This window comes from Oncorhynchus clarkii, chromosome 12 (assembly GCF_045791955.1).
Source record: "Oncorhynchus clarkii lewisi isolate Uvic-CL-2024 chromosome 12, UVic_Ocla_1.0, whole genome shotgun sequence".
Lineage (NCBI taxonomy): Eukaryota > Metazoa > Chordata > Actinopteri > Salmoniformes > Salmonidae > Oncorhynchus > Oncorhynchus clarkii.
This window is the reverse complement of record NC_092158.1, coordinates 66,175,593-66,199,992: the sequence shown is the minus strand read 5'-3', so window position 1 is coordinate 66,199,992 and position 24,400 is coordinate 66,175,593. Positions and strand designations below refer to the sequence as shown.

The window sequence follows — 24,400 nt, the reverse complement described above, 5'->3', positions numbered from 1 at the left end:
AAATTGGTTGTTGATCATTGCTAGACAACCATTTTCAGGTCTTGCAATATATTTTCATGTAGATTTTAAGTCAAAACTGTAACTCGGCCACACATTCACTGTCTTCTTGGTAAGCAACTCCAGTGTAGATTTGGCCTTGTGTTTTAGGTTATTGTCCTTCTGAAAGGTGAATTCATCTCCCAATGTCTGTTGGAAAGTAGACTGAACCAGGTTTTCCTTTAGGATTTTGCCTGTGCTTAGCTCCATTACATTTTCTTTTTTTTTATCCTGAAAAACTCCCCAGTCCTTAATGATTACAAGCATAACCATAACATGATGCAGCCACCACTATGCTTGAAAATATTGAAAGTGGTACTCAGTAATGTGTTTGGGGCAAATCCAATACAACACAAGACTTTGTATTCAGGATACTTTTTTGTTTGTTTGTTGCAGTATTTGGCTTACTTTAGTGCCTTGTTGCAAACAGGATGCATGTTTTGGAATAGTTTTATTCTGTTCAGGCTTCCTTCTTTTCACTCTGAGTTAGGTTAGTATTGTGGAGTAAATGCAATGTTGTTGATCCATCCTCAGTTTTTTTAAACTCTGTAACCGTTTTAAAGTCACCATTCTTCCTCTTCAGCAACTGATTTAGGAAGAACGAACATCTTTGTGGTGACTGGGTGTACTGATACATCATCCAAAGTATAATGAACCTTACCTTACGTGTGGGGCACTGAGATACGAGGTAGTCATTCAAAAATCATGTTATACACCATTATTGCACAAAGAGTGAGTCCATGCAAAAAATGTGACTTGTTAAGCACATTATTCCTCCTGAACTTATTTAGGCGTGCCATTACAAAATGGTTAAATACTTATTGACTCAAGACCATTCAGCTTTATTTTGATTGAATTTGTAAACATTTCGAAAAACAGAATTCCACTTTGAGATTATGGGGTGTTGTGTGTAGGCTAGTGAGAGAATAAAAACCTCAAAGGAATCCATTTTAAATTCAGGCTGTAACACAACAAAATGTGAAATAAGTCAAGGGGTGTGAATTCTCTCTGAAGACACTGTAGATCGACAGATAGGTGGTGTAGGGCAGCCGTGACTGTCCCCGAAACTACACTTGCACATGACCGAGAGTAACTTAGCGCTTTTAGCGAGCTTTAGACGAGAGGATTTATTTTGGCAGGTGGCTTGTGTGTGTGTGTGTGTGTGTGTGTGTGTGTGCGTGCGTGCTGTTCAGTTTGATCATACTTGTGTGAGTGTTCGCTGTATGTTGGAGATCAGCTGACCGGTGCCTGTAGAAAGTCTAATGAAGACCCCCTTTTTCCCCCCTTTGTCTTCTTCCTCTTCCTCTTCTTCTTCCTCTTCCATCGAACCCTGGGCCACGCAGCTACCAGAGGGATGACTGCTACAGGTCAAGGTATAACCGCAATGCCCATCTGACCATCTCTCTTCCTCAGACCACATGTAGCCATGAGGAAGTGGAGTTTTTGAGACCGACTACCATCCATGCATATTCTGTATCAAATCATCGTCAACGTCTTTTACATTTTTTTTATTTTTTATTACATTTTCAAATAATCATCCCAATAGCTCTCATACCAATTTGAAAACCGAGATCGGGTTTAGCATGGAGATGTAATGGACAATCTCCAGTATTGATTTGAACCGCAACTCATCTCAATCACCATTATAGTAGTACCACGGCGTGTGCATTGTAGAACAGAGGACACTGTCTCATTGGAATGTTTCACGCTTTAGATTCCCAATTTTTATATTGATCCTTGAAATGTATTCATCTTAAGTGGGTGATGGAGTTTGATTTCAAGTGCAAGGTCGATCATTTAAGGATTTCAGAATGGTTCTTACGCTGAGTGATACCACACCATAGCTATAGTTTTTAACCATGCTTTGTTTACATTTGAATTTGTTTAACGTTACAAACAATTGGAGTTAAACAAGCTTATTTCGGGTTCTGATGGGATAATGACGCTTGAACTAAGATCGAGGCAAAAGTTATATTCTTCAAGAATCAATGGGTAGATATCATTTATAAGTCCAGAAAAAGATGGAGCAATTGCAGTTTCCCCCCTTTTTTTAAAGGAGGAAACCATGATGTATTGTATGTGGGGCTAGCAGCCAGAAAACCCTCCCCCGCCGCAAGGCCCATTTGCAAAGGAAACAATCTGGCAGCCAGACTAGCGTTGATTCATCGCCATTGCAATTTCATATATCACAACGATCCAAGAGCGAGAGAAATTCAGAGCTGTTGGGTCATTGTGAGTACTGTGTTGAATGAGACTTTAAAAAAAAAAAATTTATCTTGTATTGATATGGTACAGCTTTGCTTTGACTTCTGTTGTGCATTTTGGTTGATTTCTTTTTTTTTTTTTTTCAGGCAGAAGTTGAGGGCTTAGTGTCTGAGCTGTTAGGTGCTTTTTATGAACCCACAGCTACATACATAGTTCATAGCGCTCATTGTGTAGTCTACCCATCCTTTCTGCTAGAAACATGGAAGCAAAACGTTTGCAACTGCATTGAATGTGATTTGCAAACGGAGCTTCTTATAAAAACACCTACAGCTCTCAAGATTTAGGTACCAAAACGATCCAGATAATTGCAGTTGATATATTTGATGTTTCATTGTTGTTCCTGTTGATGCCAGCAAAAAAAAAAAAAAAGGTTCCTTTGCCCTTTGTTTTGTGTTCCTGCTCCTTCAGTGGTTGTTTTCTTTCCTTTCGATTCTTTCTTTCCCTTTATTTCTGTTATTTTTGTTGGGTGTTGAATGTGTGTCTCTGAGGAGGAGGTAAGTGTCTCTAACACCACAGTCCTGCTGTGGATCTATCCCCTCTGTCCCTTATCGTTCTGCTTCCCGGTTCCCACCACACCAGAGGAGCTCACTGCATCGCTCAGCCCCACACCAGAAGGCGTCAGTCCTGCCACAGAGAGCGGCCGCAGTAGCAGGTCCGGCTTTGCCGACGGCGGGAACGAAGACGGGGAGCGGGCTGGGTCGGTGAGCCCCTGGGCGTCTCCTTCAGCCCCTGAAGCCCCAATCGAGAGGGACACTCCAAGGCTCTTCTCCCCAGACTCGCTGGGGTCTGAGATGAAGAGGAGCTCGTCAGACAAGGTCTCTGTGGGCCACAGCCTGAGCGACTCTGGGTCTGAGGACGAGGATGAGGAGGACGTATGTGAGAGCAAGGAGGCTCCTACCTCGGCCTATGAAGACGGGATCAGTCCTGGGAAGCCTCAGAGCCCTCTCTTCATGGAAAAGGAGGGGACGAAAGAGCAGGTGGATGAAGAAAAAGAGGAGGATAGCGACGAGGATGAAGAGGAGGAGAGAACAGAGGTGTCAACGATCCGCAGGAGGCCACGGCGTGAGGTCAGCTCAGAAGAGGAAGAGCAGCAGAAAGATGAAGGTTGCACCCCTGTCATTCCCGTTGCCATGACCCCGGAGGAAGCCAAGCAGCGCGTCCTATCCTTTGACTACACGGAGCCTGAGGGACACCCCCCTGGTCAGGGCATCCCTGCAGGGTTGCAGAACGGAGCAGACAAGACCCCCCCAGAGAGCAAGAGCCCTGACTCCAACAGGGCCGACCATGAATCTCCCTTCTCCCCTAGCACCGCAGCCAACCGGACCAAGGACCAGTCTCCTCTCATCGAGTACCAGCCAGATGCCCGTGATGCGGTGGAGCAGGAGACTGAGGAGAAGGTGCAGGAGGAAGAAGAGGTGCAGGAGAAGGTAGCTAGTCCCCTGCCCATGATTGCTGTGCCCCAGATGGAGGTTGAGCCTGTCCAGAAGGATGATGTGAAGACCTCAAAGGACATTCAAGGCCAATACCTGCAGTCGGCAAACGAGGACGTCATCGAAGTGGTGACGGCAGCTCAGTCGGTGACCAAAGCCAAACCTGCAGAAGCCAAACCTGCAGAAACTAAGCCTGGCAAGCCTGCTAGTGGCCCCAAAGGTGATGCCAAAGGAGGTGCTCCTACAGCAGCCAAAGGCCCGGTCAGAAAAGTGACCGCTAACGCTGTTGCCCCTCCCCCCAAGACCACCGCAGCTAAATCTCTGAAAGCACCCTCAAAAGATGCCGCCCCACCTGGCGGAAAAGCAAATGCTCCAGGTGCCCAGCTGAAAGGTCTGTTTTCTGTTCTAGTTTATCAATCCCACCTCTCCACCTCCTCCTCCTTTCTTTTCTCTCAGATATTCTCTTCTTCTTACTAGAGCAACACAATAAAGCAGCACCCTTTCTGAAAAACATGCACAAAACGCAAAATGTGAACGTGTTCGGTTGATGAAACGGACTGCTTGTCGCCGCCACCACCACCGCCGGTTTCTTTCTAGTCTCTTCTTTGTTCACTTCGTTCTCTTTTGAGCTTTCTCTTTTCTCTGTGTTTGGTCTGTGTTCTGTCTGTGTTTCCAGCCCCTGTTTTAGGTCACTAACCCTCCTGTGCCCAAATTATTTTTGCTGGCAATGTTTTCCACCCGTCAGCCCCTTTTGCATGTCACTTGCATGTCTGTTGGGTGTGCAACATCACATCATCGTGACTGTGTATTTATGGGTCACCTTTCCTTCCACCTCCCGTCTTCTGAAACACACACACACACACACACACACACACACACATATGGTATGGTTCACACGTGTATGCACACACACACACACATGGTATGGTTCACACGTGTATGCACACACACATGGTATGGTTCACACGTGTATGCACACACACACACCACACTCTGGCTACTGTTTCCTGTCTATTAAATGAGCAGAAAAGTGTAAGTCAGCACTGTTTGTCAGGTTTAATGTAAGCATCCATGCATACTATCTTCCCCTGCAGTGCAGGTGGTCTCTCACAGAGTGTATTTGCTACACACTACTTATCATTAGATGGATCACTGGTTCTCTTTATGCTAATCATCTTTAAGGTTGCCTACATTGCTAATTGTCAGTAATGATCAGATAATGGCTGATAAGCACTTGCACATTGCATGATAAGGAAATGATTCCCGTTTCAAAGGTACATTTTCTGTAAAAGCTTTTCTAAATGATTACTGGAGTGTAAATAGTGAATCAGTTTAATGGGAACCACCCACTCTTTCAATACAGCCATTGATAGGCAGGCAATAATGTTTATCTCCTAACTAACCATTTGCAAGCATCACGGTCATCACGGAGACTCAATTTCCTGCTTATCCAATAACATGCAGGCCTGACGTTAAATAAAAAGGACGGTTTCTAAGCAGTTGTCTGTACCACATTCATTGGCCCTAAAACTAATTTAGTCCCCCCCCCCCCCCTCAAATGATTAGCCTAGTCCCAGACAGTGTATTATCTCTGATTCTCTGAGTGGACTGATTCGGGGGATCAGGCCAAGAGGCTTCATTTTTGAAACTCTTACTTATTTTTGAAACTCTTAAGACTTACTGTGCTTAAACCTCCCCACGCAGTGTAATGTCAATACGCAGATCATTTCGAATCTGGGGCAAGTTTCAAATTAAAGTTCAATAAAAGTTTATGGCAAATGTACTTTCTGGCAATTCATTTCAGTGTGCTGACAATTACTATGAAATCCAAAAGCTACTTTAAAGCATCCGGATACAGCAACTAGAGTAGTTAACACGCATCGTCCGTTAGCATTTTCATGCCTGGGATGAATAGGCAATTTAGCTTCAGAGAGTTAGCCTAGCCTAGTGCAGCGAGGTCTCAAAGTTGCTGATTAGACCGGACTATGATATTAGCACTGACTCTCAGTCCCCTTCTTTGACCCTCTCTTGCAGCCAAGGCCAGTGCAGGGGCTGGGAAAGAAGCAGCTGAGAAAAAGGTAGGTGATAATTGATGTGTGGACCAGAGGTCTGACCTCTGGAGTGATCTTGAGATATATCGATGCCTGCTGCGTCTCAGTGCTTCACTTTACAGCTGCAAAGGAGGTTCCAAACATGTTGGCTCAAATTTGACAGAAACTTTTGCATCAACCATCTGCCTTCAACTGAATGCCCTAAAAAACGAACGGTTTTGCTCTGCAATTGAAGTACAGCATATCTGCATGTAAAGCCATTCACCAATCACACACACTTTTTGACATATTGAATTTAAGATTTTTACTGTTTACATTTTTAAAAATGGCTTATATTGGTTTTAATTGTTTGTCTATATCGCTTATAGGTTTTTGTTAAGTTCCACCATCGTAATGCATTTCTTTAAATGTTGTTTGCTTTCACTTTGGTCTTTTCCTTTGTGTTTCATAACACTTTTTTTACCACCTTTGGTCACAAGACACCCAACGCCACCACACCTGTCAAAGCATCCACCCCCAAACGACCCTCCTCGGTCCAAACCACCCCCAACAAAAAGCCTTGGTCCTCTTCCTCTGCCCCAGCCTGCAACACTAGCAGGCCCAGCTCAATATTTAAACCCAGTCCAGGCAGTGCAAGAGCCAGAGAACCCAGGCCAAGGGTAAGTAACACACATGGACAGGTCTCAACTTTGACCACGATCCCAGGCTCAGGCCAGCCTATCCATAGGCTCATAATGCTCAATGGCATTATGACATGAATACCTCAAAGTTCCATGGTGTTGAATGATCTTATGCAATGCCTCTCCCTAAACCCCAAACACTCAGTCAGTTCTTTCCCAAATTAGTCCGGAGTCTTTTGTTTCAACACCGGTTCATCGCTTGTTGTGTAGTTTCTAGTTTTTCCATTCTAGAAGTAACTGTGCTGTTTGGTTTCCAGACTGGAGATGGGAAGACCGCCAGCACCAGGACTCCAGGTGCCAAACCCCAGGGTGCTGGGACCAGGATGCAGACCAAGACCACTGCTGGAGGTCAGTCAGTACTCAGGACATGTTCAACAGATGGTCAACTCTCAATGTGTTCCTTTAAACTCGTACAGCAGTGCCTACAATGGGAGCACATGAAGCGCAATCACCATTAATCCATTGAGAGTCCCCCAATTCGAGAGAGGTTAACACATGGAGTGTGAGCAGAGATGAGGGGGCATGATAAGGATATGGTCAGACTCCATATCCCCATTGAAAAAGGTTCTAACTCTAACAACAGCTTGATACCTTTGCCATCTCTAACATGTGACAGCTTGACAATTACATTTGCATCCCCAGCACGTTAGATGGTGTCACCACCATTTCCTTTGCTCTCTTTGGAATGGCGTGATGGAGAGAGAAAAATGTACCTAGAAGTGTCTGGGCATTTTGGCTTTAACTACAGGCTGAGCAAAACATCACCGGAGCCTAGTTTCAAATAATTGAACTTTTGCAGGTCTTGTTCCAGAAAACAGGAGCACAAACATAGATTGAAATAACCTAATCCTAGATTATGTTTCTCCTATCCTTGTAGTTGATTCCCCCAAGACGCCCCAAGACCGTAGTGGCTACAGCAGCCCCAGCACACCCAAGTCCCCCGCCAGCCGGGAGGTGAAGAAGGTGGCGGTGGTGCGGACCCCTCCTAAATCCCCTGGGTCCATGAGGGGGCGCAGTCCGGTGCCCCTGGCCGCCCCCATGCCCGACCTGAAGAACGTCCGGTCAAAGATTGGCTCCACGGAAAACATCAAGCACTCGCCTGGTGGAGGACGGGTAGGGCTTGAAACCGTTTTCTTTCATTTTTTTAATGATATGGTAAGGGTTGAAGAATTTCAGAAACCTTCCCAAAGTTTGCAGGTTTTTCAGAAACCCATGGTAAGAGGAAGAGGGGGTGATGGGAATCTGCCAACAGGAAGTCCTCCAACTGGGATTTCTGAAAAACCCAGGAACTTCTGAAAAGTGGCCTGAAATGTACAACCTGGGTGCTGTTTTTCTTAGGTATCTTTCTTCCAAGCTTGAGTTGTTTATCACAGGCCGGAATCCACGTACCACTCCAGTAATTGGCATTTCAAAGCTTATGTTGGAGTTGTGATCACAAATGGCTTTACAGTATTTGTTGAATATGTCCAGAACAATAAAAAAAAAGGTTTGTTCCGTATTAGTTCCTTGGATGTTTGTAAGAACACTTTCTCCCTCCTGACTCTTTCAGGTGCAAATAGTTGAGAAGAAGATGGATTTAAGTAACGTTCAGTCAAAGTGTGGCTCCAAAGCCAATCTCAAGTATACCCCAGGAGGTGGCAATGTGAGTAACACAGACGGCATGGCGGTCAAGAGACTGCAGACAGGGACATTACCCATTTTCGAACTCCTACAGTACAGAACCCACACACTTCCATAAAGACTGGTCACTTGATCATTGATCTGTAACTATTTTGAGATCAGTGCATGTCAGATATCCCTGACCTGTGAAATAAGGACATTGCCTCATGCCTGTAACTTCTGAAGGTGATACATCTAGCTATTGAATTGGTATCTGCGGTGCAGACACCGACCTTGAACTTTGAGGCCATCTTGTAGATAATCTGGTTTAAGTAAATGTCTAAATAGCAGTCAGCAGCAAGATCCACATCGCAGCCTTGCAGCTGCTGCAGCAACCTGCCAGAAAGGTGATATTTTCGCCTCTCCTCTACCTCTTCCAGGTGCAAATTTTACATAAGAAGATCGACTTGTCTAGTGTTCAGTCTAGGTGTGGCTCCAAAGACAATCTCAAGCATGTCCCCCGAGGTGGTAACGTGAGTAACTTGAGGATGAACTCATGGTTTGGTCTTGAGTCTTCCCGCAGTTAGAACCAGATCATGGCCTTGGCCAGAACATAAAGGCTATTCCTTCTCCACTCTCTGCTCCTCCTAGACTTAAATTAAATGAGGACTTCACTAGTTTATAGCTAGATAGTTACTTAAGTTTGAGGAGTTTACAGGCTTTCTTCATTTTTGTTAAATTTACTCTCTGATATTCTCTTATTATGGTAGCACAAGCTATGTAAGTTTGTAAACAATATTTCAACTCGATTCCTTTTAAATCAGTTAGGCTATCGCTTGATTTGATACAGGAACATTAAATAAATCAACAAAGTGAATGGAACAACATTTCAAATCAGATGAATGTGCCGAGGTAATTATAGTCTTGAAGTATATGATGCATGTGACCATATTCAACATAACAAATGAGAGCCCGCTCTACATAATGTTTTCAAGTAGGAACACTTCTCTGAAGTCTTAACATCTTACAGTTGCAGCACGTTATGAAACGTCCTTTTATTTTTCCAAATGCGAAAACATTCAAAATCACATGTAAAACTATACATGAACAGGTCTTATAGTTTTATGACCTGTTCATGTGGAGGTTCAAGCTGGGATCAAGCCTAAATATCTTTGAGATACTGCATTAACTTCTGGTCACCGCCATTTGTCCCCTTAAAGCTTAATGTTTTCATAGTTTTCAAAGACACAACTTTCAAAACAGATTCCTCATACAGTTGCCCTTTACAGATTCATTCCACACTGGCCTAGTGTAAAGGCAAGCATTGTGATTTGATCTGCATTTCTACCCTATACAAATCAATTCCAACACAATACACTAAGTTTCCAACGTCTGTTTAAAACCTAGACTTTTCTAGAAAATTAGAATTGCTGACCTTATCGTATCACAAGCAACCCAGTCCCCCTCACAAATAAAGCCATTGTTTCTCTCAATGAGTCACGATTACAGACCACTCAGACCAGAGTGGATGGTGCAGCGCAGTGTACTTGCTGTCAGCAGCACAGGTCTGTCAGCCAGTGTCCTCTCATTGAGCTGACTAAATGCCTTACAGTAATGGAATGTGCACGTCAGACGTCATTAAATCTGGCTTTGGATTGATACAGTACAGCCTTAGTATACAGACCTGAAATGAGATGACCCAGAACGATGAGGGACTTACCATAATTAAATGTGCGCTCAATAGAGCTCTCCACAAAACGATTTGACAAAAGTATGAGGAAAGATCCAGCGAAGTAAAATTTATGAATCTATTTGATTTCTATGGGCTGATGGGTATTTTCACCAGGTTCATCTACCAGGTTTATCTCTCGGGACTATTGTGTGCTTTGGCATTCCCTAAAAAGAGAATGATCTGTTAGATAAATTATGTGAGTTTATGTTGTGTACTGTATGTACAGTGGGCCCCAGGCACAGTTGGGATACAATAAGCCCAATTAGACCAATAGAAAAGAGTAGCAGACTAGAGTAGCATCTGAGACTAAATCTTACTGGCTTCAACTTTCTTTAGAGGGCAACACAACCACCCAGAAAGCCAAGATAAAGGCCTAATCTCTTTAAAAACTTTGATTTCATTAAACTGCAATGGGACACTGGTTTAAGGTTAGGGCTTGTCAGGGACAGTTGTATAGCACCTTGGCCCCTTTTGAGTCCCTGAAAACAGCTGCATGGGTAAGGCATTACAGGGGGCAGGGCATCCTTGCCTGGAGATGCTGTTGCCAAGTTTGTGTTTTTGGTCTGTCTGCCCTAGATCTGTCTCCTCAAATGTGTCTCCAATAACCTGTATGATGCACCCCAATGGCTCTTGTAGTCTCAAACTCTCCAAGTCCAATACGCGGTTCAGTGTCTTGAACTGAACACCTCGACATCCGTGCTGGTCGTTACCTTGCATGACATGGATGACGTGAATGCAGTAGTGATGAGACAAAGCAGAACATCATTGACTTATAATGGTGGCACGGTTCTCCTGGTTGGTGTATGACCGTGAGCATGCAGTCCCAGCGGGCAAACTTTGGGGTGGTAAATCCATAATGACGCCATTTTCTGGTTCTAAAAATGTCAGATTACAACCAGTTAAAATCCTCATCTCGTTTATGACAATACCAAGATGTCTGGGAAAGAGGTCATATTCTGGTCCGATAATTAGTTAAAGGCATCTTTTAGCTGACCAAGACATTGACAAACATTTATTATAATCAGAATACAACCTATGACGTCACAAAAGACAGAATTACAACCAGTTTTGTCCGCTGGACTCAACCTGAATCCTGTCAATTGTGATATTTACTTCCAACTCATTGTCCCCTCCGCCACCACCCATCAACCTCCTGTAAATCAATAGTGTCTAAGTAGAGATGTAAGATTCAACGCTTACAACAGAAATGAGGAGGCCAGTTTATTTATACTGGTACTGGTAAATGGATAGTGATTGGGCTGCACTGAGTTGGATGTGGCTGCAGCGTTGCAGTCTTGCTGTAGTTGTGTCTTATCTGCTCGGAGAAACAAGGGCTGGGCTTCTTTGCTGTGTGTCGAGAGTAATGTGATGAAAGCCTGTATCTCTATGCAGCACTGACACCACCATGTGTCTGTACTGCGTAAATACACGTTCAAACTGCATACCAGCAAATCGCTGCATGTTTGGATGTGTATATGTTTGTGTGTATGTAATGTTTTTTTCCCCCAGCAATATTCATTTAAACACATAGGCCTATTGTTTTATTTTTTTCATTTTATTCAAGAGAGTAAACCTATTTCGCTTAGGTTGCTTTGGGGATTTGGTTTTGTCTAGATTGTAGTGGAGACTTGTTTTAAATCATGGATTGGAGTGATTTTATGAGAGCTCTGGTCATTTGAATTTCATATTCATAAACTCAGCAAAAAAAAGAAACGTCCTCTCACTGTCGACTGCGTTTATTTTCAGCAAACTTAACATGTAAATATTTGAATGAACATAAGATTCAACAACTGAGACATAAACTGAACAAGTTCCACAGATATGTGACTAACAGTAATGTAATAATGTGTCCCTGAACAAAGGGGGTGGGGGGAGGGGGTCAAAAGTAACAGTCAGTATCTGGTGTGGCCACCAGGTGCATTAAGTACTGCAGTGCATCTCCTCCTCATGGACTGCACCAGATATGCCAGATCTGGCTGTGAGATGTTACCCCACTCTTCCACCAAGGCACTTGCAAGTTCCCCGACATTTCTGGGGGGAATGGCCCTAGCCCTCACCCTCCGATCCAACACTGACATTCCTGTCTTGAAAGAAATCATGCACAGAATGAGCAGTATGGCTGGTGGCATTGTCATGCTGGAGGGTCATGTCAGGATGAACCTGCAGGAAGGGTACCACATGAGGGAGGAGAATGTCTTCCCTGTAACGCATAGTATTGAGATTGCCTGCTATGACAACAAGCTCAGTCCGATGATACTGTGACACACCGCCCCAGACCATGACGGACCCTCCACCTCCAAATCGATCCCGCTCCAGAGTACAGGCCTCGGTGTAACGCTCATTCCTTCGACGATAAACGCGAATCCGACCATCACCCGAGGTGAGGCAAAACCGCGACTCGTCAGTGAAGAGCACTTTTTGTCAGTCCTATCTGGTCCAGCGACGGTGGGTTTGTGCCCATAGGCGACGTTGTTGCCGGTGATATCTGGTGAGGACCTGCCTTACAACAGGCCTACAAAGCCCTCAGTCCAGCCTCTCTCAGGCTATTGCGGACAGTCTGAGCACTGATGGAGGGATTGTGCATTCCTGGTGTAACTCAGGCAGTTGTTGTTGCCATCCTGTACCTGTCCTGCAGGTGTGATGTTCGGATGTACCGATCCTGTGCAGGTGTTGTTACACGTGGTCTGCCACTGCGAGGATGATCAGTTGTCTGTCCTGTCTCCCTGTAGCGCTGTCTTAGGCATCTCACAGTACAGACATTGCAATTTATTGCCCTGGCCACATCTGCAGTCCTCATACCTCCTTGCAGCATGCCTGAGGCACAATCACGCAGATGAGCAGGGACCCTGGGCTTCTTTCTTTTGGTGTTTTTCAGAGTCAGTAGAAAGGCCTCTTTAGTGTCCTAAGTTTTCATAACTGTGACCTTAATTGTAAGCTTTTAGTGTCTTAATGACCGTTCCACAGGTGCATGTTCATTAATAGTTTATGATTCATTGAACAAGCAACAGTGTTTATATCCTTTACAATGAAGATCTGTGAAGTTATATGGATTTTTACGAATTATCTTTAAAAGACAGGGTCCTGAAAAAGGGACATTTCTTTTTTTTTGTTGAGTTTATATATATTTTTGTATTATTTAGCAATTTACTTCGATAAACATTTGATCAGATACATCGATTATAAAAGTGCTGTTTTCATGAATGTCAGTCATTTTATGATTACTTTCATCCTCCTGATCATCGGGTATCTTGTCTCGCTTCTCAGGAAAACAGACGTGGGGGAATGTGTAGTAGAGAATATTCCTGTAAAAATTTGAAGGAAAAGGTGAAAGGCTGGTAATCCAATCCATCTAATCACATATGTGTCCTTACATACTTGGCGCGGGTTAAACTGGGTTAGAAAACAGCATTGTATCGTCATAGTTCCTAGAGATGTAATGAAACATCTTTGCATTGTACCCAAGAGGGCCTTTGCATCCAAATTTGAGACCTAGTTGTCTCATTTAGATTCAAATTTCATCAATATGGCCTGATTTTTTTTGATAACGATGACTGAATTCCCTGAAATATTCTAGCTATCTTTTCATTTTTAAGGAAATTCTCATGTGTGGGTGCAATAGGATAACCCCTTTCCCTTTTTCCAACCAATATCTATTAAGGACAATGCTAAAAGCAAGTCTATTCAGGAAGCCATTCATGGTGGTGTCCTTGTCCTTGCATGTGACTGATGCTGACTCATTCTAGATTGTCTCTCTGTATTCTGCCTCCTCGCATCGCCCAACAAGGACCACCCCTCTGGTCTGATTCTATCTATGCTCTGATGATCTCCTTTGTTTCTCCCCATTTGCCATATCCAGGTTCAAATTACTCACAAAAAGATTGACCTCAGCAACGTACAGTCAAAGTGTGGATCGAAGGCCAACATTCACCACAAACCAGGTAATTTATGTACAGAATAAAACCTTATGGTGACTGAAAGGAAACAACATGCAACAGAGAGACCCTGCTCTAACATGGACTACGGTTGAGGCTATTGGTGGTCGATACTCAGCCATATCAACAAATAGTTTTATGCTCCCTGACGAATAGGAAAATGTGTTGAATAACCTTTGCAGTGCTAAAGAATGCCGCTTGTCTTCATTAGGTGGAGGCAATGTGGAGATCAAATCGGAGAAGTTGGACTTCAAGGTTCAGTCTAAGATTGGGTCCATGGACAACGTTGGTCATGTGGCTGGAGGTGGCGGGAGGAAGGTAAACGGACTCACTATCACTAATGTCCGAATTGACTCGCACGTCTTTCAAAAACAATACTTTCATGTTTCAATCTTTCAAAAAAAAAATAACCTATTACAATCAATTACTAATTTCTATTCTGAAACATTGAATTATTCTGCCCGAATTCTGGAGTCAACAGTCTGCACACAATTCATTGCTAATATTCTCTCTGGCTTCAAATCTCTGAAATCTAAACTAAATTATCACTCTTCTTGCTTGGCAAACTCTTCCTTAGCAAACTGAGCATGCCATGAAACTTGCTTGTAAACATTTCTAAAATGTCACGCAAAAGAGCGATTAACACAGGGTCACATTGATTACTAAGTAGGCCTCTCTCTCTGCATTGCCAATAGGCATACGCCTGAGTGTCATGTACTTACAAACACATTTTTAAATCAATATTTCATATAAAGCCTAACAATAGATCATAAATACATTTTATTGCAAATACAAACTTCCCTAAAGGTAACTGATCGCTGTTTAAAAAAAACTCTTACCACACGGAGGCCAATTTTAAACTCAATACAGTAAGAAACTGAGGCAGTATTTTCCCTCATCTCGACACCCAGAACCAAATCAGATACTCAATATTTTAATTCTTAAGCCTATATCAAGAGATTACATTTTCCCTTGCAATGGCAACTCTGGCGACCCATTCCCCTGCTCTCCTTCCTCTTCTCTTTGCCCAGCATGTTTGGGTGGCAGCAGCTCCTCTCATTTAGCCCGTGTACCCGTCTCTTTAGCTAATCCACTCCATGTCATGTGCCAAAGAGAGTGGCCTTTCTGTCAACTTCAAATATGATCATTCTATCATTAATGAGCTTGAGGAGAACGGAAGATTTGATCCTGATTCGATCACCCTTAGAGCTATCCTCCAATCACAACTATTATGCAAATATTGGAACTTTTTAGTCTCCACAGAACACGTGAGTAGGGTCTATCTGCAGACCGCGTACTACATGCCGCGCCCACAACGCCCCACTTACTACATGCCGCGCCCACTGCCATTAAGGCTAGGACACCGGCAGTTGAGAGGAACGCACTTGTTTGAAAAGGAAAAGCTCCTCAATAGCTACTGACAAAGAAGAACATCAAGACGAAGCAGCTGCTTTACAAGTGGGGTGCACTGTTGAGCGTTACATCCCGAGGGGTTCGTGCTGATTGTATGGAGATGGGGACAGCCGGTTAACAAGGAAAGAACAAGATGTTTGTCAGGAGAAGTGCAGTATTATCATAAGGAGAGAGTTATACTTGGAACATGGAGAGGAAAAGAGAGGCTGAGGAGGTCTAAGAGAGAGGGGGAGGAATGAAGAGGGTGAGCTTGAGTTGGTTAAAAATAGCTGGGGGAAAAGGGGATGGTTTGTTAACGGAAAATGGTAGAAAGTGTAGGCAGAGTGAGCTGAAGGGCGAAGTATCGGAGGTGGTAGGTGTGGTGACGTTCTTGGAGCCTGAGGCTTGCACCGAGGGTCAGGATAAAGAGTCTGTGACCGTAGGAGTGAAGTTTGTTTTGAAAAATTGGACCCTTTTTTTTTCTTTTTTGCTGATTCCTTTGAGGTTTCAGGGTGGGTGAAAACAGAGTTGGGTGCTGTGGAATCGGGTAACCAGAAAGTGGTCTTGTGATAAGTGTATGTGCTTCTGCTGGTCAGAGGGAGCCGGCGCTCTGTGTTAAACGAATGGGGGGCAAGAGTTGAGAATTGAGAGAATTGTTTTGTTCTCAAGAAAAGGGTGCCGTTGAGGAGTGAATACTGGGGTAGCGGTCAATGTGAACGCTGAGCAACTGGAGGGGAAGAATCCCGGTGTTTGATGCTCGTCGTTTGGTGCGACGCAGACAGGGCGGCGCGAGAGGAGAAACAGAAGAGTCATTGTCTGTTCTTTTGAGTTTTGATGTTGAGTCTTTACCCGACAAAGTGATGTTAGGATGTATAACTTGTCCTGTACGAGCTTTGTGCCGACTACATTACATTATTACAGGTGTCAAGCTTATGGGCATGTGGCAGCAGTGTGTAGGAGGAAGGTCCTAAGTGTGAGAAGTGTGCAGAAAGGCATGAGACGTGTAGTATTGGGGAAAGTAGTGGTATGCGTTAATTGTAGGGGTGACAATGGGGCGGGGGGGATCAGAAATGTCCTGTGCGAGAGAGACATGTTGAGGTTTCCAGGGTTAGAGTAGTGCAGAGGCAGTGAAGAAAGTAGAGGAAGATGGGTCAAGGGGGAGGGATCCTGAGAGTAGTGGCGTGATTAGTAGATCAGTACAGAAGGATAAACCAACAAGTGATATATGTTTCAGTAAGGTTAGATTATGGGATGGAATGTAAATTGCAGAAAATAGAGGTGGCAGCAGCTGTAGAGAGGTATTTGGGTGTGCGAGACTTGACATCAGAAGTTACAGGATGTGTTAAGTGGTGGTGTCCCGTCCTTTCAGCCTGAAGTAGGACTAAATAGATTTAAATAGTGGAGTATGGTATTTATTATTATTTGTGAGTGTAGTGTTAGATGGTCAGGTATTTGTAATTTAAAAAAAAAAAATGTAGAAAGGAAAAAATAATTAAGCTAAGTATAAGGGAGTCTAGTAGGTGGTGGTAATCCAACATTTATTGGATGCCATCCCCCGTTAAACCTCATCAAAGAGAACTCTGGCAGTTATTTTAACTTTACGGCAATGGTAATCACTACTCGGTAGTGCCACGCAAGAGTTGGGTTGGCTATACAAGCCGTAATGCTGTAACATTAACAGAACTGTGGGAAAGCAGTGCTCGGCAAGCGGGGGAGAATGACACTGTACCGGTGTTCTAGTTAGCTAGCTACTTCCCTCACCATATTGTTAACAAAACTGCAGGTAAACAGTACTCGACAGGCAGAGTTGAAGGACACTGTGTACCGGCCCCCTTCTTATGTGGGGGTTTTCGGCAGTTGGCATCCAACTCTGGTGCATTACTGCCACCTACTGTGCTGGAGTGTGTGCCAGAGACAGTGCTAGCAGCTGCAATGGCAGTGGGCGTGGCATGTAGTAACTGCAGTCTGCAGATAGACGTTATTGTAACACATTGGTATCCGGTTGCTGAGCAACCGTTTTTGTTTGTCCAGAAGAAACTAGTCTGTCAAAATGTGCTAGCTCGTGTCTAAATTCTCAAACTAAATACTGCAATTCCAACCACAAAATTATTTTAAGCCTCAAAATACAACAACTTGCCTAGCTAACAGCTAAATATTTGTTTTTGACTTTGTTATTCATTATATTTTCGAGGATCCACATGTTCTCATGGAAAATGCTATTTCCAACAACCAATGAGCAACTCCAGATTGCTGAAAGGCCAGTCTCGTTGGCAATGACAAGGAGTGGAATATTAGCTCAAGACTGGTAACGTTATTCAGACTACCTTTCATTTTCACTCTGATTCCAAGCTGGCACTGCAGACCAATCTATTGCTTATTTTTGTTCTTTCTTTCAGTTTTTAAACAACTTTCATGTATTTCGTTTTTTTTGTACAGACTCTTTCTTTCATTCATTTATTTTATTTTTTATAATTTTTTCATTTGATTTATCTTGTTTGATTTGTTTGTTACGTTTCATTTGTTTTGTTTAACACCAACGCATGTTTTCCGTCCATACTGGGTGTGGTATCCATCCATAGAGAGAGAAGGGGAAGGAAGCCAAGGGGGTTTCTGGAAAAGGAGACACCTCCCTAAATAGGGAAGCTCCTATCCCCAGCCCTACTGGCCCCTCCACTGATCCCCCTCAGTCGCCCCGTTCTGAACACAGCCCAATCGAGGGGGCGTCCTGGTAAAGCTAGAAGTCTCCAGTAAGTACACAGTGTCTTACTTCAGACCAAAACCCCAAAGTCGCCAAAATTGTCCAGTCAATTGGACGGATCAAGCCACAACAGAGATACTCAACCTTGAAATGAAGGCCTATATTCCCCCTTAAAAAACATGCACGCACCCACACATGCATGCACATGTGCAGCCAAACACACACCCACCCACACAGCATGTCCATAGGACTCCGCACACTATCGAGGGAAATTGTGTACATGTAACCACAAGAGGGCATTAACACAAAGTCAAGAGCCTTTCAAACTGCAGCATCACTGGTCTTTTGTGATATGCACAACCTCTGTTCACCATTCTACATTCTGATGTCATCACATAGAAAGTATAATACTGGATTTGCTCTGATTTGACTTCCACTCATCCCATGTCCAGATTAAGCCTAGTCCTGGACTAGAATACACGTATATTGGAAATTCTCCATTTATAATTAATTTTAGTCCAGGACTAAGCATAACGGGAAACCTGGTCCCGAAGGTTTACACAGACACAATCCATGAATGATGCATAATTACACATGAAAGATTTGTCTCATCACTGTAGGTGCCCTTGCTCGCCATTCACTAAATGTATCAATCTCCACTCCTGCAGATTGAAAGCCACAAACTGAGTTTCCGTGAGACGGCGAAAGCCCGCACCGACCACGGAGCGGAGATTGTCCCCGTGGAGATCATCGCAGGCGGCTCACCCGCCCGTCTTCTCAGCAACGTGTCGTCCCCTGGCAGCCAGAACATGACAGAGACGCCGCCGCTATCCATGCTTGCCGACCAGGTCTCCGCCTCCCTCGCCAAGCAAGGCCTGTGATTCGACCACGTCCCTCCCTGAAAAAGCATTGTAGGTTACCAAGGGAACCAACCATGTGATAAAAAAAAGAGAAACGAAGAGAAAAAAGAAGCGCCTCACTCACTCTCCCTTCCTCCTTGAAATTCAAAGTCGCTCGCAGGATTTTCCGACCGGGGATATCAGTCAGGGCAAAGTGGTCCGTTAATGGACAGCCGTTTATGGTCTTGATAGTTAGATAGACACAGGTAATGAAAACATATACGTGAAAGAAACGCAGCATTATTCTATACCCATAAAAACACAGACAGGCCTTGTTATAAAGACATTTACCATACTTTCCATTTACAGTGCAATTAATTGGGCTGCTCAATTTGAACGCAACTTGCTCCACATGAAAATATTGCACATTTCTTTGCTTATTGCCATGCAGTGGATGTTTGAATTTGCCCATTTTAAGCCTTAAAATGTGAAGTAGCCAAAGCCTCAAATCCTTTCTCCACTAGAACAGATCAGCTAAATTAAAGTGACACTGTACTATACCATTCAAATGATACTAAGTGCCAAATAGACTGTTGCCCTTTCGTGCTTAAAAAACTATTCCCCAGTTGAGAAATCCGCAAAGATTTATTTACGGTATAATGAAATTCTAACGTTGTCGTAAACAGTTGCTGTGATGTAATTAATAGCGTGTAAGTAAGGCAAATTGACTCTGCCTTTGAGATGATTAAAATAGACATTGTTTGTGAAATTATAAAATAAACAATTTTCATGAGAAGGACAATTACAAGTCTATTACCCAGAATATTTAACTTAAGAGTTAAAGCCCATGGCCTGTTCAAAACATTTCAAGGAGGATCCCATTGCTGAGCAATTAAAATCAATTAAGTAAACAATGAATTATGGAGTAATGGAGCCACATTGTGCATATGTCAATCAATTGGATAAGATTGCTCATTTGAAGTTGAGAGGGGTTTTTGTGTGTATGGTATAGTCTACGTGCAGATATTTTGGTGGTATATCACCAATCCTCACCAAGTTTCTTCTCAGCAGTGAGTCTGGATCTGAGTAGCTCCCCTTGATTTCTAGAACGGATATCCATTCTAGGCCATCTGATTGGTCCAGAGCCAGAACACACGTGGGTATAGGGGCGTTATGAAATTTCATCATTGGCTTTGATACTCTGATTGGTTAGAGATTATCCAATCGCTGATTACTTTGTTTTGTACAACACCCCTTATTTTGAAGTCAACAACAAACGACTTGAATGATGGCTGTCTCAGACTGCAGTATGTAGGAATGATTGCGCTGCGGAATAATTCAGTTTGAGTGGTCAGGCAATAGAAATGCCACTGCATACCCACAACACACATGCCTAGAAAAGTCTCAATTTTACCTGCATGAAATTCAAAGCCTGATATAGGATGTGCTCCAAATCTCTACCCTACTCCCGAAGTGTGCACTTGCACACTCTCTTTGTCAAAGATGATCAAATGACCACCCCCTACCTACCCACAGCGCACTACTTACGACGCGAATTTTAACTAAAGTAAATATTTCTTCGCAACGATAGAGCACTCTTTTTTTTTTACGCTGTAGATCTATCCTTATGTTGCGCACTTTCTTTCCTACTAGTAGCCCTATTCTGTGGATGTAAGACATATTCAACTGCTATTTACGAATGCTTGTAGATGTACCTGCTGACACCCTGCTATTATCTTTTTTATACTCCCGACCCTCACGATGTATTCTTGTTTTTGAAGGTAGTTTTTACACACTGAAGTTCTCAAGTTGACCACCACTACATGTGTGTGAATGATAATTGTCTGGCTTTCCTCCTCATTCCTCATGGTCAACATGAACATTATGTAATGTGCTGAAAATATATGAAAAGGGGGTTAAGCGGATATTAATTGTTACGATTGAAGAAATCTATTCAAGGTAAGACATGTAACTACCGAAAGCCCCCAAAAATACTCAAATCAAATGCTATGTCACAGGTGTAGACTAACAGTGAAATGCTTACTTATGAGCCCTTCCCAACCATGCAGAGAAAAATAAAGAATAAATACACAATGATTAAAGGTACCAGTACAGAGTCGACGTGCAGGGGTACATATAGGTAGGCATACTAAGACTGATATTCACGTTAGACCGTTTGAGAAAAGGTACCATAAAACAACCTTATGCACCTTGGGGTGGTGAATGATGTTCCGCAAAAGTGTAAGGCTGTTTTTTTCCAAGTTAGTATTTTATTTCGAAGCTGAAAATTGAAATGTCATGTCACTCTTCTAGTTTTTCCCATGTAACCACATACAGTAAATTAATCTGAGGGAGTGGTTTACTGTTCTGAAAGGACAGCATAACCGCATTGTATTCATTAAACCTTTTCTTAACTGACATTTTAAGCAAACTGGTAATTGTATTGTAATTAAATCTGTTGCGACAAGAAGGGAAGAAAGTTGGTGCAAATGATGTTTAGGATTTAATGTCATTAATTTAAGGGAAGGAAAAGGGTAATTTTGGGCTTTTCAGTGTGGTAAATATCTTTTCCCTTTTGCCTCAAAGGGAACAATGATACAAGTCAACTAGCTTCTATCCAACCCATGTCCCGTTTTTTCTCCTTTGCTGAGTTTTTATTTTGACAGTCGTGATTGTCCTTGTGATGTGCATTTTATTAATATTTGGTTTACACTGATACTTGTTGCTGTAAACGTGGATTAGGAAATAAAGTCAGTATTGGAACAGCAATGTTAAAGGTTTCTTCTTTCCATTACATTTGTGATGAGTGTTTCAAAGAATGACAGGGGTATTTCCTGTCACACTGACCTTGTTTATGAAATATGCAAGGGCTTTACACATGGAGAACTTACAAGCTCATAGGGAACACAAGGACACAGTTGATACAATATATTTCACTTTTATTTTGAGAAGAACACGCTGCCTGCCCGTCGGATTTGTCAATCCATAAACGTTTCTTTTTTTTTGCCTCTGCATAAAGAAAGTGTTCAATATAGTGTGTTTGTCGTGGCTTCTCCCTATACAATCAGGACAGCTACAGCCTGAACATCAAACACTTAAATTATTTACAAAATATACTCTTTTTGTACAAACTATTACATGCTAAAGGATATACCACTCACCCACCCCCATTCATCACGTTGGAAATTCTAAGTACGAAAATAGCCCAGACAATATATCGGCTTTTCAACGCTAGTCAAACCCTATTGTACATCGAAACAGTTTCTGCCTGGTGGGTCCTCCCACCCACAGACAGAAAATCGTAGTGGATAGGCGGGACTTCTGTGAGGAGAAAGGGATAGGCATCGATGGTCCCTAGAAATAGTCCGGTTTGTCTTTCGGTCGGTCTGGACAGACAGACTCCTGTGGGAGAATTATTCACCAGGGAAGGCCTCACATTACCTCCTCGAAATGAGACAGCAGAATCAAGGAAGGTAGAGACAAAAAGGCTCAACTGAACAGTGATGTGAATGATTTTTTTCGTGTGAGGCTCAAACAACTCATGACATGATTCCATACTAGCGGTTATTGGAACAAGAGCAGGGCATTGGTTGGGGCAATCGTAGGTTTAGCTAACTAACATGTGGGTTTGACTGCTGGGGCAGAGCATGAACAAAGTAACCAAGTAGAAACGGCCAGGCTCAAATTGACTCCAACTGAAAGCCCTACATAGCAGGTGGGTGGGTGATAGCCACAGCCTTCTGACGTAGTGACTCAAACATAAGCCTCTTTCGAGGCTTTCTGTACAATACTCCACTTCATCTGCAGGGAGGGACAAAGCAGGGGGTGCTGGGAACTAGGGCAGCTGATGGCAGAGTTCAGTAGGTACCAAAGGAATATAACGGGTAGGATTTACCTGGACTTGTCCACCATTTCAGAACATTTTGTTTGCTCTAATGAACACAACCCATACTTAGTTTTGTTTTGCATTGTTACATAAATCATTTGACTTAACCAACATGACATTTGAACCCTCAATAAGACTCAAGAGCTTGAGTGATTTTAATCCAATTGTGGAACTGCATTGACAATCCAACAGGTACATTGACATCTGCCTTGTGCAATTCCAAAAACAGATAGGGACACAGGACCGAGACAAATTAGGTACATTTACATATTTTTGTCTCATGTTTTCTTTTACTATACTGAGTGACATGAAATTGCATGGCAATTATGCATTACAAGCTGGAAACATTGCATCGGATGTGAACAACAGCAACCCATGTCAATAGCTAGGGTACAGACATGTAAAGTGGAGCAAATAATGAAGGGCCTTGATCCAAGATGAAGTCAAAATACTACATTCAAAAACAGAGGAGCTTTCTTTGTAATTGGAACCCGACTGCACGCTTTTAAGTGATTTCTTGCACATTATCCAAACCAAAATCAGAAAAGCGTGAACAGCACGCACACCACATCGAAAATAAAGAGAAATTCAATTTGCACAGTTGAACAAAGACACCGAAATCCACTCCATTTCTATGAGGTGATGCGTCTTTTTCGGCCGTTATATTAGTGAACATATCCACATGATTATTTATTTGCTTCACTTTGGCTTGGCTGATTGAAGGATCTATTCAAACTAGTGTATGTGTAATCTCATATTGAGGGTGGTGTTACTTGCTGTGCTAATTTCATACACCGCCCCAACAACCACGTGTGCCATCAGTCTATGTGACGGGGTTGAGAGGAAATATATTATTAAACCTATATGTAGAAAACAACTATACCAATGCAGACAGGGAGGAAAGAAAAGCAGACAAGACATCAAGGAAAATGGCAAACTGATTACTACTACAGCTCTGTGAAACAAGTGCATAAAGGAACATTTCCGATTCTCTGGGGCTCTTTATTAAGTTGATTCAAGGGGACAACATAACAAGCTATGACAACAAGGCATTGCTGTTTTGTGTTGTACTCACTCCATTTTACACTGACATAGGGTGGTGGGGAATAGAACGCTACAAAGGTACACACACTGCCTGAGTGGCTGCTTAGCGCTCAGCCCATTGGCCCAGAAACAGGAAGCGACTCTACGTCCTGCTCATCACAAATTCAGCTTTCAGTCTAATTTCTCTCCCCATTCACTTTTATATATTTGTTCATTTCGGTGACCAAGAAAAGAAAGAACAAAACTGATTTCTGATGGGGGTCTCTGTCTGTGTTCACTAAAAACTGTGAAAGAATTTGACTGATGTTTGAATATCAAACAACAGGAGTTCATTATTCCATTGTTGATGTGGTTCTTGTTTAGAGTCTTGTGAAAGAAAAAAAGTGACGAGTCCTTTATGCGGGGAGAGCCTTCATTCATCGGTGGGAGGGTCTGGTGAGAGTGGTGGAGGCGGAGGGGGCTTTCTGCTTGCTGCTGTCGTCAGGGGGAAGCGGCGAGGGGGGACCCCCGGTGTCAGACTCCGATCTGGACGAGCCCGTCTTGCAGCCGGAGATGTGGCGCATGGTTCTGTAGGGGCGCTCCTCGGTGTTCCCTGGCTGCTCCTCGGGCTCTGGCGGCGGGTCGTTCTCCAGGGGGAAGCTCCTCCGGTCCCATGGGTGTACTGGGATGGGAACCTGGAGAGGGAGAGAGGAAACTCACGTCAGAGACTGGACACTATCACTCACTTATCAAAGATTATCGGTCTGTGTATATTTATACCCAAAGAGCTGGTGCCTACTCATATGTCCTCTACAATCTGCCAAAGTATTCACAAAG

At 43.2% G+C, this 24,400-nt stretch overlaps 2 protein-coding genes across 18 annotated transcripts in view; one reads left to right on the top strand and one right to left on the bottom strand.

The window, feature by feature from the left end:
* LOC139421068 (microtubule-associated protein tau-like) overlaps nucleotides 1–21,423 on the top strand; it is a 40,263-nt gene extending 18,840 nt beyond the window's left edge. For 2 of the 14 annotated variants that reach the window (XM_071171575.1, XM_071171572.1), the window contains 11 exons: nucleotides 1,380–1,409; nucleotides 2,881–4,122; nucleotides 5,766–5,809; nucleotides 6,262–6,441; nucleotides 6,720–6,810; nucleotides 7,340–7,575; nucleotides 8,012–8,104; nucleotides 8,502–8,594; nucleotides 13,650–13,731; nucleotides 13,937–14,043; nucleotides 18,484–21,423. In XM_071171575.1, coding sequence (XP_071027676.1) covers nucleotides 1,380–1,409; nucleotides 2,881–4,122; nucleotides 5,766–5,809; nucleotides 6,262–6,441; nucleotides 6,720–6,810; nucleotides 7,340–7,575; nucleotides 8,012–8,104; nucleotides 8,502–8,594; nucleotides 13,650–13,731; nucleotides 13,937–14,043; nucleotides 18,484–18,696 — 2,411 coding nt within the window. In that variant the 3' untranslated portion in view covers nucleotides 18,697–21,423. Of the gene's footprint in view, nucleotides 1–1,379; nucleotides 1,410–2,880; nucleotides 4,123–5,765; nucleotides 5,810–6,261; nucleotides 6,442–6,719; nucleotides 6,811–7,339; nucleotides 7,576–8,011; nucleotides 8,105–8,501; nucleotides 8,595–13,649; nucleotides 13,732–13,936; nucleotides 14,044–17,696; nucleotides 17,865–18,483 lie in introns of all 14 variants that reach the window. The other 12 variants (XM_071171581.1, XM_071171578.1, XM_071171577.1 and 9 more) reach the window with 7 other exon arrangements.
* A 153-nt stretch (nucleotides 21,424–21,576) lies between these two features.
* LOC139421066 (KAT8 regulatory NSL complex subunit 1-like) overlaps nucleotides 21,577–24,400 on the bottom strand; it is an 84,800-nt gene continuing 81,976 nt past the window's right edge. For all 4 annotated transcript variants that reach the window (XM_071171569.1, XM_071171571.1, XM_071171570.1 and 1 more), the window contains one exon: nucleotides 21,577–24,258. In XM_071171569.1, coding sequence (XP_071027670.1) covers nucleotides 24,001–24,258 — 258 coding nt within the window. In that variant the 3' untranslated portion in view covers nucleotides 21,577–24,000. The remainder of the gene's footprint in view (nucleotides 24,259–24,400) is intronic.